General features: G+C 32.9%; 2 protein-coding genes across 2 annotated transcripts; one reads left to right on the top strand and one right to left on the bottom strand.

Moving 5' to 3' along the window:
• Positions 1-4: 4 nt before the first annotated feature.
• LOC149488434 (uncharacterized) lies at positions 5-3,826 on the bottom strand. The gene is made up of 4 exons (XM_089695565.1): positions 3,363-3,826; positions 3,031-3,274; positions 768-962; positions 5-278 (listed from the first exon to the last, which is right to left on the bottom strand). Exons 1-4 carry the CDS (start codon positions 3,399-3,401, stop codon positions 22-24), a joined length of 735 nt encoding a protein of 244 aa, XP_089551691.1. The 5' UTR covers positions 3,402-3,826; the 3' UTR covers positions 5-21.
• Positions 3,827-8,847: 5,021 nt separating this feature from the next.
• Positions 8,848-12,769, top strand: trus (programmed cell death 2 like trus). Its single transcript, XM_089695560.1, has 8 exons — positions 8,848-9,025; positions 9,320-9,486; positions 10,043-10,231; positions 10,328-10,437; positions 10,873-10,997; positions 11,567-11,720; positions 11,834-11,975; positions 12,408-12,769. The coding sequence occupies exons 1-8, from the start codon at positions 8,918-8,920 to the stop codon at positions 12,688-12,690; spliced, it is 1,278 nt and encodes a 425-aa protein (XP_089551686.1). The 5' UTR covers positions 8,848-8,917; the 3' UTR covers positions 12,691-12,769.
• Positions 12,770-13,110: the final 341 nt, after the last annotated feature.

The following is a 13,110-nucleotide window of genomic DNA, read 5'->3' as shown; positions in this document are numbered from 1 at the left end:
AAGATTTAAATTACATTTTTATTAAAACAACAAATCTATAAACGAACGTAATATTCCATTTTCGTTTACATTTCGAGCTTTTGGGTGCCTATGCGATGTGTGCATCTGCGAGTTTTGTACTTTGTGATGCTCTTTATTTTGTGTTGTGGTTGAAGACGAATGTCTCGTAGGTTTCAGTTGATGCATTCCCACTACATGGCCAAGTGGAACTCCGACCAATCCGGGTCTATAATGCATTTGGGGCTCTTGAGTATACTCTTGGACAGGTTTTAAATAATCTAAAAACAACGTATAACGGTACATTATGAATATGGAAGATTCTTAATTTATCTCAGAATCTCATCACTTTTCAGCAGAAAGTTACTGCTCGAATTAAAGTATCAACAAAGCGGCGAACCAGAGACATAAAAAATATACCTAAACACAATAACTAAACCATGTGACTAAACGTAGTAGATAATATATTTTTATTTTATTTATAATTAACTACCTAGAAATCTATAAATAACATTTAAGCCAAAAGTAATATCAGTGTTAACCTTGAAAAAGTTGTGAAAAATATAAAGCACGTTATTGAATATTGTCGAAAATAAAATATATATGTATTTATATGATTACTATCCCTGTCTGTCCCTGTCCCTGCAAACGTTGTTTCGCCTTACTATTTAAAAATAGATGTTGGCCGATTCGTAGAAAATTTTCAGCCGTTTTGTTGTAAGTAACATTGTGACACGGGAATTTTATATATTAAATTCAAATATACAAACCAGATGGGCTTAGCTGCATCTGAGGTCTATACGGATTGGTGCCAAAATAACCTCCAGGGGGAGGACGTGTCGGGCTATAAGTATTTTTTTCTGCGCGAATTGTTGTGGTCCTTGGGGGTCTATTATAATGACCGTTTATAAAACTAAACGGACCGAAAAAACGTCTATTCGCTTGCCCTTGTTTTTTCTGCGTAACTGTGAGAAAGAAATGCACTAAGTAATGTTAATTTAAAAAAAACGAAAAAAAACCTGTGGTATTGTTATTTATCAACAGTGAGGAAGAAAATATGTAATAGGATTTATTATATTGACCATTCCAAACAACACTTATTAATATAAATTAAGGCTGAAAAAAAAAATCACTAAATCGGTACTATAATATTAAAACATTCAATCCTTGTTATTCATAGGCATGGACTTTTACATTTTATATACAGGGTGTCCCAAAAAGTAGTGATATACTGAAGCTGGGAGGTAGAGGACTTAGAGTGCTATCCGAATCACCCCCATGTGTGTTATGCGATTTTTCGTATTTTCGGAGTTATTACATTTTTTTCAATTTTTCATCTATCGCCGAGTACGATGAGATTTTTATTTATGGTGACGTGAATTATTGCGCTAGATGCTTGATTTTTTTTTGTGTGCTAAGCTGAAAGATAGGCCAATTCAGTATGGTAACATTTACTATCGTTAAATCTTCGAATAGAATAAAAAAAAGAATTAAATGCCAAGAAAGATAAAATTACCCAGTATGTTCATAACTTCAAGGGCCCATAAAAAAATAAAATCACATAAAAAAGGTTTTCCATTTGGCTTTTAAAAACTTGCTCTATCGATCAGGTAGCTACCCTAAAAATTTCATTTTATTATTCTGAAGGCTTCAATCGAAAAATTGAAATCTAAATGTGGTAAGTGGAAAATTTTTATTAACATGATGATCATTAAAACCAATAAATAGGTGTTAAATTACCAGAATTTTTTTAAAATAGCCCCGCTGTTGCTCAATGCAAGTGCGACATCACCGTAAAAAGTTGTTTTTTTAATGTCTGAATGCTCTTTTATCATTTTAAATGGTTTCTTCTGCAACTATGAATTTCCGGGTTATTTCGTCCAAATTGTGGCAGTCTCTCGTCTTTGTAGTATTCCCACGGAAAAAATTCAGTAGGGTTTATGTCCGGAGATCGTGGAGGCCAGGCTAAAGGGCAAAAATACTCTGAAAGATGGATTGGTCGTTGCAGCCTGCGCATGCGCCGGTGATGCCTGCTTTAAAGCCTGGCCTCCACGGTCCCTCGACCTAAACCCCATTGATTTGTTTTAATGGGGATACTAAAAAGACCTTGGCCACTTGAGAGAATGCCACAATTTGGACGAAATAACCCGAAATTCATAGTTGCAGAAGAAACCATTAAAAATGATAAAAGAGCATTCAGACATTAAAAAGACAACTTTTTACGGTGATGTCGCACTTGCATTGAGCAACAGCGGGGCTATTTTAAAAAAATTCTGGTAATTTAACACCTATTTATTGGTTTTAATGATCATCATGTTAATAAAAATTTTCCACTTACCACATTTAGATTTCAATTTTTCGATTGAAGCCTTCAGAATAATAAAATGAAATTTTTAGGGTAGCTATCTGATCGATAGAGCAAGTTTTTAAAAGCCAAATGGAAAACCTTTTTTATGTGATTTTATTTTTTTATGGGCCCTTGAAGTTATGAACATACTGGGTAATTTTATCTTTCTTGGCATTTAATTCTTTTTTTTTATTCCATTCGAAGATCTAACGATAGTAAATGTTACCATACTGAATTAGCCTATCTTTCAGCTTAGCACACAAAAAAAATCAAGCATCTAGCGCAATAATTCACGTCACCATAAATAAAAATCTCATCGTACTCGGCGATAGATGAAAAATTGAAAAAAATGTAATAACTCCGAAAATACGAAAAATCGCATAACACACATGGGGGTGATTCGGATAGCCCTCTTGGTCCTCTACCTTCCAGCTTTCGTTCATCACTACTTTTTGGGACACCCTGTATATAAGTACATGATCTATTTTTTTATATTTATAGGGCCAGTATAAAAGCTATTTCTAAATTGTGGCATTGTGTCACCTGCGGACCTACAAGTACAAGTGTATCCAGTATAATTATTACTATTGAGGTCAATGTGATATGTGACCTTAATACGTTTTTACTTGAATTGCAATTTGCAATATTAAAAGGACACAATTATATCTATGGCTGTTCAATGTTACCTGAGCTCAAATCATTTTCATCATAATCCTCTATTTCGCCACAATCCTCAGGATCGTCTGCTTGTGGTTCTTCTTGAAGACTCCCCTGGTAATTTCCTTGTACATCATCAGGTACAAATAAACTAAAAATGTGCCCAAATGTCCGAGCGTGATCATAACGTGATGTCCGCCGATGTGGAGCTATCTTGTTGGTCGGACATGGTTTCACTGTTATTGCTTTTACATTATCGGCCACATATATTACCTGGAGATTGATTATATTTCTTAAACTCAATAGAACACAAATTACAATACCACTCAAACAAACTGTATCGAAATATATAGGTACGTACAAATAAGAGTTCCACTAAACAAATTTGTATTGAATTCATTTTTTCTGCTATCTTCTTATAACTAACAAAACATTACTCTGCGATATCAAACCGATATCTGAATGTAAAATTTTAAAAGACCCTTCCGAGTAAAGCTCGAGGTTTCCCACGCGCAAAACGAATGCGTAAATCCTTGGGCAACGACCGCTCCTTTTACGATAGGAAAAGTTAAAAGTATCCGAATTTAACAAAACTGACCCAAAAATATAACTACTAATGATATGGTAATTTAAAACAGTGGGCAGGATCTACTAAAATCATATTCTTAATTAAAAATAAAATTTATGGATTTTTTATTCAAAATAAATGTAATCGTGAAAGTTATTCTGTCTTACCGTCTGTTTTATGATTTCACGCTAAAAGCTTTGAACTCATATTTCAGATTTTTGGCATACCTACAATTCCGTAGCTTGCAGAATTGCTCCTTTCTAAAATCAGGTTGTCGGATGGGGCAATAGAGCAAAATACATATATTCTTTTTTTTATTTGAATTTTTAAAAACTAACGGGAAATGTAACTAACCGACTCACAATTTTAGTGAGTATATAATATAGCCCCAAGTTATGCCCTGCAGTTTCACAGTATAATATTAAAGGGCGAAAAAACTATAAGTTTATGGGTGTAGCAGGTAGGCACTTACTAATGGTTTACGTAGCGCAGGAAACGGAAGTTATATCGGAAGGAAAATAAAATATTTCCCATTTTAACAACATCCGCTCCTATTTGTCGTATCGTGTTCAACCGAACAAACAATGAAACAGACTCTTCAGCTTAATACATATTATGATATAAGTATATAGATTAGCATCACTATACTCACTACATAGTATAAAACAAAGTCGCTTTCTCTGTCCCTATGCACCTATGTATTTTTAAATCTTTAAAACTACGCAACGGATTTTGATGCTAATGGTTCTCGAGGAAGGTTTTAGTATATAATTTATTAGGTTTTAGACAAAGCGGGCGAAGTCGCGGGTGGAAAGCTAGTACAATATTATAGCCTTTGAACAATTCATCATTATTGCCAGATTAGGTACCTAAAACATAAATAAAAAATTAAATAGAGATTAGAGACCTAATAAGAAATATTTCAAGCTCAGCAGCATATTATCAGCTGTTTGGCGTTTCAACTAAATGTGTCTACTTTTAATAATAAAGTTACAAATTAGGATAAAGATGATTAAACAAGTCTTTTATTATGTAAAGCTCTAAGAAAAGATTTGAGACCATCGCTGATACCCAAAAAAGGATGTCATGTTGCGTTACGTCCTAAAATTTATTGTTGACTGAAATTGGAAAGTTTTCGCAACTCATAATTTAATTTCTTAATACGATTTAGCTTGACCTAGACCTATTATCTAAGCCTATTATCTAAATATAAGTAGAAATCGTTTAATTTTTTGAAATGAAATTGAAAATATTTGCGAGTATCTTGTCATTCCCATTTTTGTTTGTAAGTGTAGAATTATCTACTAGGGCCTAGGTTATATATGGAGGGTAGACCGTAGAAGTAAGGAGGACCAACTCAGTGTATTAAAAAGTGTCCGCTGAAAGGCAGCAAATTAGGGTGGCGCCATAGTTGCTACTATGGCGCCACCCGGCCCAGTGGAAAGATTTAAAAAATAGCGCCATAAATTAATAGAGTAGGATACTAAATAAAAAAGGAAAGAAAGACTTAAATATTTTTTTCTCTGGATTTATAACAATAAATAAATAATTATAATAAAATATATCTAAAAAGTTTATAAAAGTCTACAACTGCTAATTTCATATCCATTTCTTGCTACGCTAGCGGGGTTAACTATAGTTTGCTGTTTACAGCTGGACACTTTTTCAACTTGTCTCCCATACAAGATGGTCCCAAGAAGCTTATATCCTTAGATTACAAAATAAAAGACAGATGGAGCGTTGCCGAACTAAACCGAATAATTTATCGTCATTTCCATAAAGCTATGTGTGCTGTCATTTCGCCGTTGCACTGTACGTACACGGTGCTTCTGTGTGGGTGTTATGTTACCAGATATTGAAAATTTTCCCAAAATTTTCCCCGACTACGGAAGAAAGAGGGTTATGTTTTTCGAGTGTAGGTATGTATGTATAATATTTCTTTGACACGCCCTGCAGTATAAACTGTTGGATCGATTTTGAGTTGTGACTTATGAGGTGTCATTGCAATCATCTGAATTATGAAGGTAGCTGTGGTGGTACCGTGGTAGTGACGTAGGCTACATAAATTATTAGCAGTCATGTTTTAATTTTTATTTTAATATAAATTCGGGTTTTTGATATAATTTTATAATATTGTAAAAATTATTTTATCACCTATCTAGTATCTACTAAAGTTATACATGGACAAAATAATTTTATTCAATTTTTATTAAATAAGTAAATTACATTAAATTTATTAAATAAATTACATTAAAAAAAGTTTTTATTTTTCAAAACATATGAATGCGAATAGCGGTAGGTTTTAGTCGAGAATGCGGGACATTTTATTTTCATCATATCCATCATGTGTTCACATGAATTAAATCGCAAGCGAAAACGACGCTTTTTATAAAAGTAACAAAAAAATGTATAATGCTTTTTAAAATAATCTAATAATGACCATGAACTTTTATTGCACATAACAAATAATCACATTCACGATCGAAAAATCCAACAGCACTACCCCGAATATCTTTTAACCATTTTACCCCTAAAAATGGCAAATTCATTTTCAAAATACTGGCAGCATACGTTGAAGTTTTGAATTCCTTCGTATTTGTAAAATTATTATTTGTATACAAAATTAAATAAGCCAAATAATCTACAGAAAATCTGTAAAACGATGTTTTATCTTTTTGTTTGTTTTCGGGAACAAGTTTTACAGCGTTTTAATATCACAAGACAGCATTTTTTTACTAAAATATCAAACCCCTTTTGACGTATTGCATGACACTAGAATCGCTATAGCACTAGCGGAGGAACGTATTCGTTTTTGATTTCGTATTTTCTTTGACAAGGGCGATGAATGATTGACATGCTCTATCTGTATTTTATTTTGTAATCTAAGCTTATATCTTATACACTGGAGATTTCGGTATGAACATTTGACGTGTAACAAGAAAATTGTTGTGTTCTATCACTTTCACACCTAACTTGGTATTGCCACTGTTAATACGAAGTTTTCCCAAGGCTACTATGTATGCTGTAATATTCTGTGCAAAAGGTTAGTTTTTGTACATGAGTTTGTTGATAAATTGCCAACAACGTCATTCAGAAGCATTGTTGGATGAGACAATTATTATTTATGCTAAATAAAATAAGTATCTGAACCAATTATTAAAAAGCGATACTCCCTGATTATGGGTAGTTACCATAATAAAATTGTAGCAACTCTCACTTTGACAATATGGCATAAGTGTCAAAAAAATTGCGTCGCTTCGAATATTTAAGTTAATATTGTTGCGTATTTAATAAATATTTTCCGAATATAAATAATGTATTGCATTGTGAAAAATTGCAGAAGTTTTTGGACACCAAATTCTGGCATAAAATTTCACAGGCAAGTGTATATTTACGCTATTTACAATATTCCTCAATACTCATGCATTTACCTGTTTAGAATCATTTTCATGGCAAAAATCGTCAATTTTATCATCATTTTAGTAATCAATCATGCTAAATATCTACTATCTATCTTCTTTTCCTAATAATTTCATCATTTTTCAATAAACCAATTTAACAAGTAAGGTAACCATGATGACGAGTTTTTACGGATAGCGAAGAGAAAATATTGTAATAGTTAACAAAATTATGATGAACATTTAGAACACCATTTCAAAGATTTTTATACTAGTAATGAAACAACGCACGACATCGATATTGCACTCACATGTGGTTTTATGTTTGTTCTTCTTTAACATAGAAATTAATAGTTCTTTTAACTTACCAAATTTTTTTTGTTTTACTTATTTCAGCTTTCCAAAAATGAAATAAAAAGAAATAAATGGCTGTCCATAGTGCCTATCAAGGGTAAAATTTATCAACATGCCAGAATATGCAGTTTGCATTTTAAGCCTGAGGATTACGGTCCAGAAAAAAAATACCTTTTGAAAAGTGCTATACCTTTTTATTTACCACATTTTTGTTACTGCGTCTCAACTGTGGATAAAGTAATTTTAATTATATTATAATTAACCACCATGAAACCATTAGTAACCGTAAATACAGCTCCTGAAAGACATACGAATTTCTGAGAACTGTAATATCGTTACCACACATCAACACTAGCGATGCAACTCTCCCTTTGGAATATTGAAAAGTTTTAGACTGAAGCTTGAGTAACCAAAACGATGTTTTAATGTATGTAGCACTCATTTTAATTAAAAAATCGTAGTATGAGATCAAAAGTTATCAAGCGTTATTTAAAACTATCATTCTCTACCAATTAAAATGGTATGTAGTATGTACCTATAAAGATGATAATTATTCATGTAAGTTGACCAGTGATATTATAATTATAAATACTGTTAAAAATATATGTCTATATATATATGTATATATTTATAGACCATGATTTTTAGTTTTTTTTATTTCGAAAAATCCTGAATATACAAACCAGTGTGGTCACCTACAGAAAGAGACAAAAAACAACACTGACGTCATTCAAGGTTATATTTTCTTGTGACAAGTTAATGGTCATAGTGCAATCTCCAGTGTATTAGATATAAGCTTCTTGGATGGTCCTCCTTCCTTCTACCCTCCATAGCCTAGGTACATCTTTAGGTACATATTATATATCAAAATTATCCAACACCTATCTGGCAGTCTGTCTGTCTGTTCGCGATAAGCCCAAAATTTTCAGCACCGACTTTTTTTTCAGCTCTACTTTAACGTACTTGGTAGGTAAGTGGTAAGCTACTTGAAACTGTGAAAAGTATTTCTTTAAACACTCAAGAACTAAGAGTATTGAAATTATGTATCCCTGATTTTAATAGAGTGAGTGTGACGGACAAACATTTAAAATTAGTTGTGTTAAAGTTGTGTTAGTTTTTTATTTCATTTTCACCAATCGGCAATGGACTCTAATAAATAATGTTTATGTATGAATACCATAAAGTAATGTTAATTTTTACTTTTCTGTAATTTAGCAATATCCGCCAAACCGGACATGGCTTTTCCCAGCAGTGGGCTGAATTGTCTTTGAGTATAGACTAGTAGGTTTATATAAAGTTAGCTAGACAGAGGCAGACAAAAAAATCTTTAACAATTTTTATTGTGATTAATTATATGCTCAAAGATAATTAGTTCATTTTCATATTTATTTAATAAAATACTCATCTTATCAAAAAAAGCTGCAGTTCCACATGCAATGCATATTTATTTTAATGTCTTCATCTTCAAGTGGATGTCAAATGAATCGTCTGACAGATGTCACTGTCAGAAATATAAAATACATAATATTCTCAATTCCAAATGGAAGGGTTATTTATTTATTGATTTTCCACATTTATTTTATTTTATGAATTAAAATGGCAAAAAAGCAAGGAAAAGTTTACTTAGGATATGAGGAAGAAATAATTAGTGATAAAAATCGAACGCTTCTAAATTTTACAGTCAATAAAATCGGCGGATTACCTGTAAGTACCGCATTGTTGCCTAGTTAATCGATTTTTTAAATTAGTCTTACCAAACTTATCCGAAATACTTACATCTCTGTACCACTATTTTTTTTTGTAATATTTATACAAAATTTAATTAAAATAAGCATGTAGTCATATAAATGAGACTGAAATTTAAACTTTGTTTTTGTGTTTAGATTCGATTAAATTGGTACATTTTGGTCGAAGTATTTAAGTAATTTGATCATTCAATGATTTAATTTTATATTTAGATATAAATCTTTATTCATTATTTGACACTTTTATTTTTAGGATTGGCCTCCAATAGAGAACCTGCAATATCCATCCAAATGTCCAATATGCAGCTTGCATAGATTGCTAATAGTGCAATGTTATGCTCCACTCGAAAATTCTGTGTATCATCGAACACTATACATTTTTGCTTGTATAAATACTAATTGCTGGAACCAGTCAGAAAGGTGATGTTTATTTTCTGTGTTTTTAATTTTAAATAAGCATTTAAACAATTTTAATTACATTAAAAGATACCTGCTGACATTTGTGGGCCACCACAATTAGACAATATTGTTTAAAAATCGAAGCAAGTAACCTGCCACAGGAAAATGTATTAAGCCTATACTGAAAGTAATTTTTTCTGTATAAACTAAAACATTTTTTACATTTAAAATTGTTCTTGCTACAGACCAGGGGATGATAGGTGCTTTTTACTGTCCATAAACATTGCAATTGAAAAGGACATTGCAATAGTTTTCTTAAAAATGAAGGAAGGAAATAAAGGCAATCTTTTATTAAAGTGAAACTTTTATTACATCGTCTCAAACTTTTTGGTCTGTGTAGCGCATGTCGCGTGTATCGCGGCTGCCGAGTAGGTATACCTACAAAGCAGTGTTCGGAACCGTTCGAACAGTTTCACTTTTACCGTGGTTTCATAAAACCACACAACATTTTTTCCTACTTAGGATTAGCTTTTCCCTAATAAGATCTCAACATTAAACTAAATTATAATGTTTTCAGTTGGGCATGTATTAGGTGCCAAATAAAAGATGATCCCTCTAAAAGTAGCGCTGTTGTTGCCATGCCCAGTGCAGACACCAATTTAAGCTGGTGTACAGGATCTGATGATTGGGATGAAAATGACAATGGAGATTCTGCAAATGGAAATTTAATGAGTGTTGATAATGCTGTTAATCCTAATATACAGAGGTAATATAATTAACAATATAATTAAGACTTAACTAGCAGAATATTATAATAATTAAAAACACTAATACAAAACATTAATCAATAATTGGTTTACAGGAACTCTGATGATGACGAAAGCAATTCTTATGATATAGAAGCAGTTGAACAAGCTTTGGGACACATGCAAGTTATAGATGCCCACAATGCTAACATGTCTCCAATGCAAGGTTATTTATTTTATAAAACTATTTTGAAAGTGCTTTTAAATCATCTTATTATAAGCTAAAAAAATATTGACTTCTAGTTTAGATTCATAATCAACTCAGGATTTTCATCCCAACTCCCAATTTTTGATCTTTCTGACTTCTTGTACTTGTAACTTGTAATGTTTTAACAAAGATCATGAGACCTTATGATCAAGGCTGTTCAAAATATTGTTTGCTTGTTGTTTCGAATAATTAATAAGAGACAGTTTGAAAAAAATGTTGTGTGGTTTTATGAAACCACGGTAAAAGTGAAACTTAGGCACAAAATTATCGTACGGTTCCGAACACTGCTTTATACCTACTCGGCAGCCGACCGTCACGCGACATGCGCTACACAGACCAAAAAGTTTGAGACGATGTAATAAAAGTTTCACTTTAATATTCCTTATTTTCCAGGTGCTGTTGGCGATATTGGTGTCCCAATGCCAGCAGCTGAACTTGAAGGTGGGGATGAACCAGGACTGGTTACTGTGGAGACTCCCACAGCCCCTACTAGTAATGTAGAGGCTCTGCTTCATCAGGTAATTTTATTATCCATACTAATATTATAAATGCGAAAGTAACTCTGTCTGTCTGTCTGTTACTCAATCACGCCTTAACTACTGAACCAATTTGCATGAAATTTGGTATAGAGATATTTTGATATCCGAGAAAGAACATAGGATAGGTTTTATACCGGAAATCCCACGGGAACGGGAACTATGCGGGTTTTTCTTTGACTGTGCGGGCGATGCCGCGGGTGGAAAGCTAGTATTTTCATAAATACAAAATTTTATCACTTACTAGCTGTTCCGCGCGGTTTCACCAGCATTGCTCTGCTCCTGTTGGTCTTAGCGTGATGATATAGAGCCTATAGGCCTTCCTCGGACCAGTAGTTCCTGAGATTAGTGCTTTCAAACAAACAAACTCTTCAGCTTTATAATATTAGTATAGATTTAAACCACTGTTATGTTAAAAAGTTAACTACATAATATATTCTGTTCCATGTGTTAGATCTAGGAAGTAATATAATACTGATAGGACTATTTAATAGGATATTAGATTAATCCTTCGAAATCTTTATTGACTAATTCTTTTTTAACTATTTCAGACAGCTGAGCTCCCTGCAGATCTGCGAAATCGTCTTATGTTGAGTCCATTACAATTCTTGCCCAGATACATTTATGTTGAGGAGGAATGGAAGAAATCTGCATGCAATGATGAAAAAGTTAATGATCTTTTGAATAAATATACAAAAGAAAGTGGTATGTGAAATATTTTATAGTAAAAAAATGAATATCCAATATCCCAATATTCCAACTTATTATTTTATCTTAATAAGTTAATTAACATTTAACATTATGTTTTAAATTTTTAGAAATTGAAGCAAATATAAATGCAGATAGATTAGGAGGTGGTGGCGAAGACGAACCATACGAGGAGGCTACACCTTTACATGGAGATAAATTGTTTCACGCCTTTCTTACTCGCCTACAGAATAATCCTGGACAAATTCTTAGGTATAAATATTTTTGTTCTTACTTTCAGTGTGATTAAATTTTATTTATATAAATTACTTGCTATCTTATTCTTGTTCAATGAAACCAGAGTTAAAAAAAACCTTAAATGCTGCTCAAGAATGTTGTGGTGTTTCAAAATTCGTTACGTAATTATTGGCTTTTGCATAACGAACAAACAAAAAGATTCAACATTTTCTTTATAATTAAACTAGCTGCTCCGCGCGGTTTCACCCCCGTGGCTCCACTCCTGTTGGTCGTAGCGTGATGATATATAACCTTTAACCTTCCTCGATAAATGGGCTATCTAACACCGAAAGAATTTTTGAAATCGGACCAGTAGTTCCCGAGATTAGCGCGTTCAAACAAACAAACTCTTCAGCTTTATAATATTAGTATAGATTATTAAATAACACAATGTTTTACAACAAACAGGTACAGTCGTGATGAGCCACCATTACTCGGGGCGCCATTGCCCCTTATCGAAGGTCCGGGATGTCGAGCACCAACAGTCTGCATGAGATGTGGTTCAAGGCTCATTTGTGAACTACAACTTGTTCCAACATTTGCAGAAAACTTACAAATACTTCCCGGAAATGTATCTCTATCTCATCTGCATTTCCTATCTGTTCTCGTCTTTACATGCTCGCAAAGTTGCTGGCAGCCAAATGATACATTTGTTCAAGAAACTATTGTCTTCCAACCAGAAGTTATATAATGCTTTATTATAGTGTAAATTTAATCTTAACTTTCCAGTTTTACAAATGTAGCGGCTAGATTTGCCTTGTAGCACTTATAAGATATAGACCGGGAGATACTGACACAAAATTTCGAGTCATTTGTAACAGGATGGCGGTTCTACAGGGGTCTTAGTACGCAATGACAAAAAGAAAAATGATGGTGTGAACGCTGGTACCGGTGGGTTAGTCGCGTGGGCGTTAGTCGAACTCGTCGGAAAAATAGCGAAAGTCAAACGATTTGTAACACAAAAATTTTAGAATTTACCGATAGCCCATAAAAAAGAAGTAGGCGGTAGTGTCATGCCATACTTTTCCGGTGTGACTTACAGCCCGCCATACCGACGCGAATGTGTTGATTTAAAAAAAACAATTATTCAACCATTTGTACCAAGATAACT

The sequence above is a fragment of the Colias philodice genome, chromosome 5, assembly GCF_061535455.1.
Source record: "Colias philodice isolate Cphi_HAF_F1 chromosome 5, ilColPhil1 Martin Lab GWU primary, whole genome shotgun sequence".
NCBI lineage: Eukaryota > Metazoa > Arthropoda > Insecta > Lepidoptera > Pieridae > Colias > Colias philodice.
Note: the sequence above shows the minus strand (reverse complement) of the source record. Positions and strands in the feature narration are given on the sequence as shown.

What these genes read in the sequence shown, in the direction of transcription:
- LOC149488434 (XM_089695565.1), bottom strand. Translation starts at nt 3,401, where the DNA reads ATGAATTCAATACAAATTTGTTTAGTGGAACTCTTATTT. An exon ending in TGAAAATGATTTGAGCTCAG is followed by an intron (nt 963 to 3,030) that starts GTAACATTGAAC and finishes TCTTTCTCACAG; the next exon opens with TTACGCAGAAAAAACAAGGG. An exon ending in GATGCAGCTAAGCCCATCTG is followed by an intron (nt 279 to 767) that starts GTTTGTATATTT and finishes CGTTGTTTTTAG; the next exon opens with ATTATTTAAAACCTGTCCAA.
- trus (XM_089695560.1), top strand. Translation starts at nt 8,918, where the DNA reads ATGGCAAAAAAGCAAGGAAAAGTTTACTTAGGATATGAGGAAGAAATA. An exon ending in ATAAAATCGGCGGATTACCT is followed by an intron (nt 9,026 to 9,319) that starts GTAAGTACCGCA and finishes TTTTATTTTTAG; the next exon opens with GATTGGCCTCCAATAGAGAA. An exon ending in AATCCTGGACAAATTCTTAG is followed by an intron (nt 11,976 to 12,407) that starts GTATAAATATTT and finishes TACAACAAACAG; the next exon opens with GTACAGTCGTGATGAGCCAC.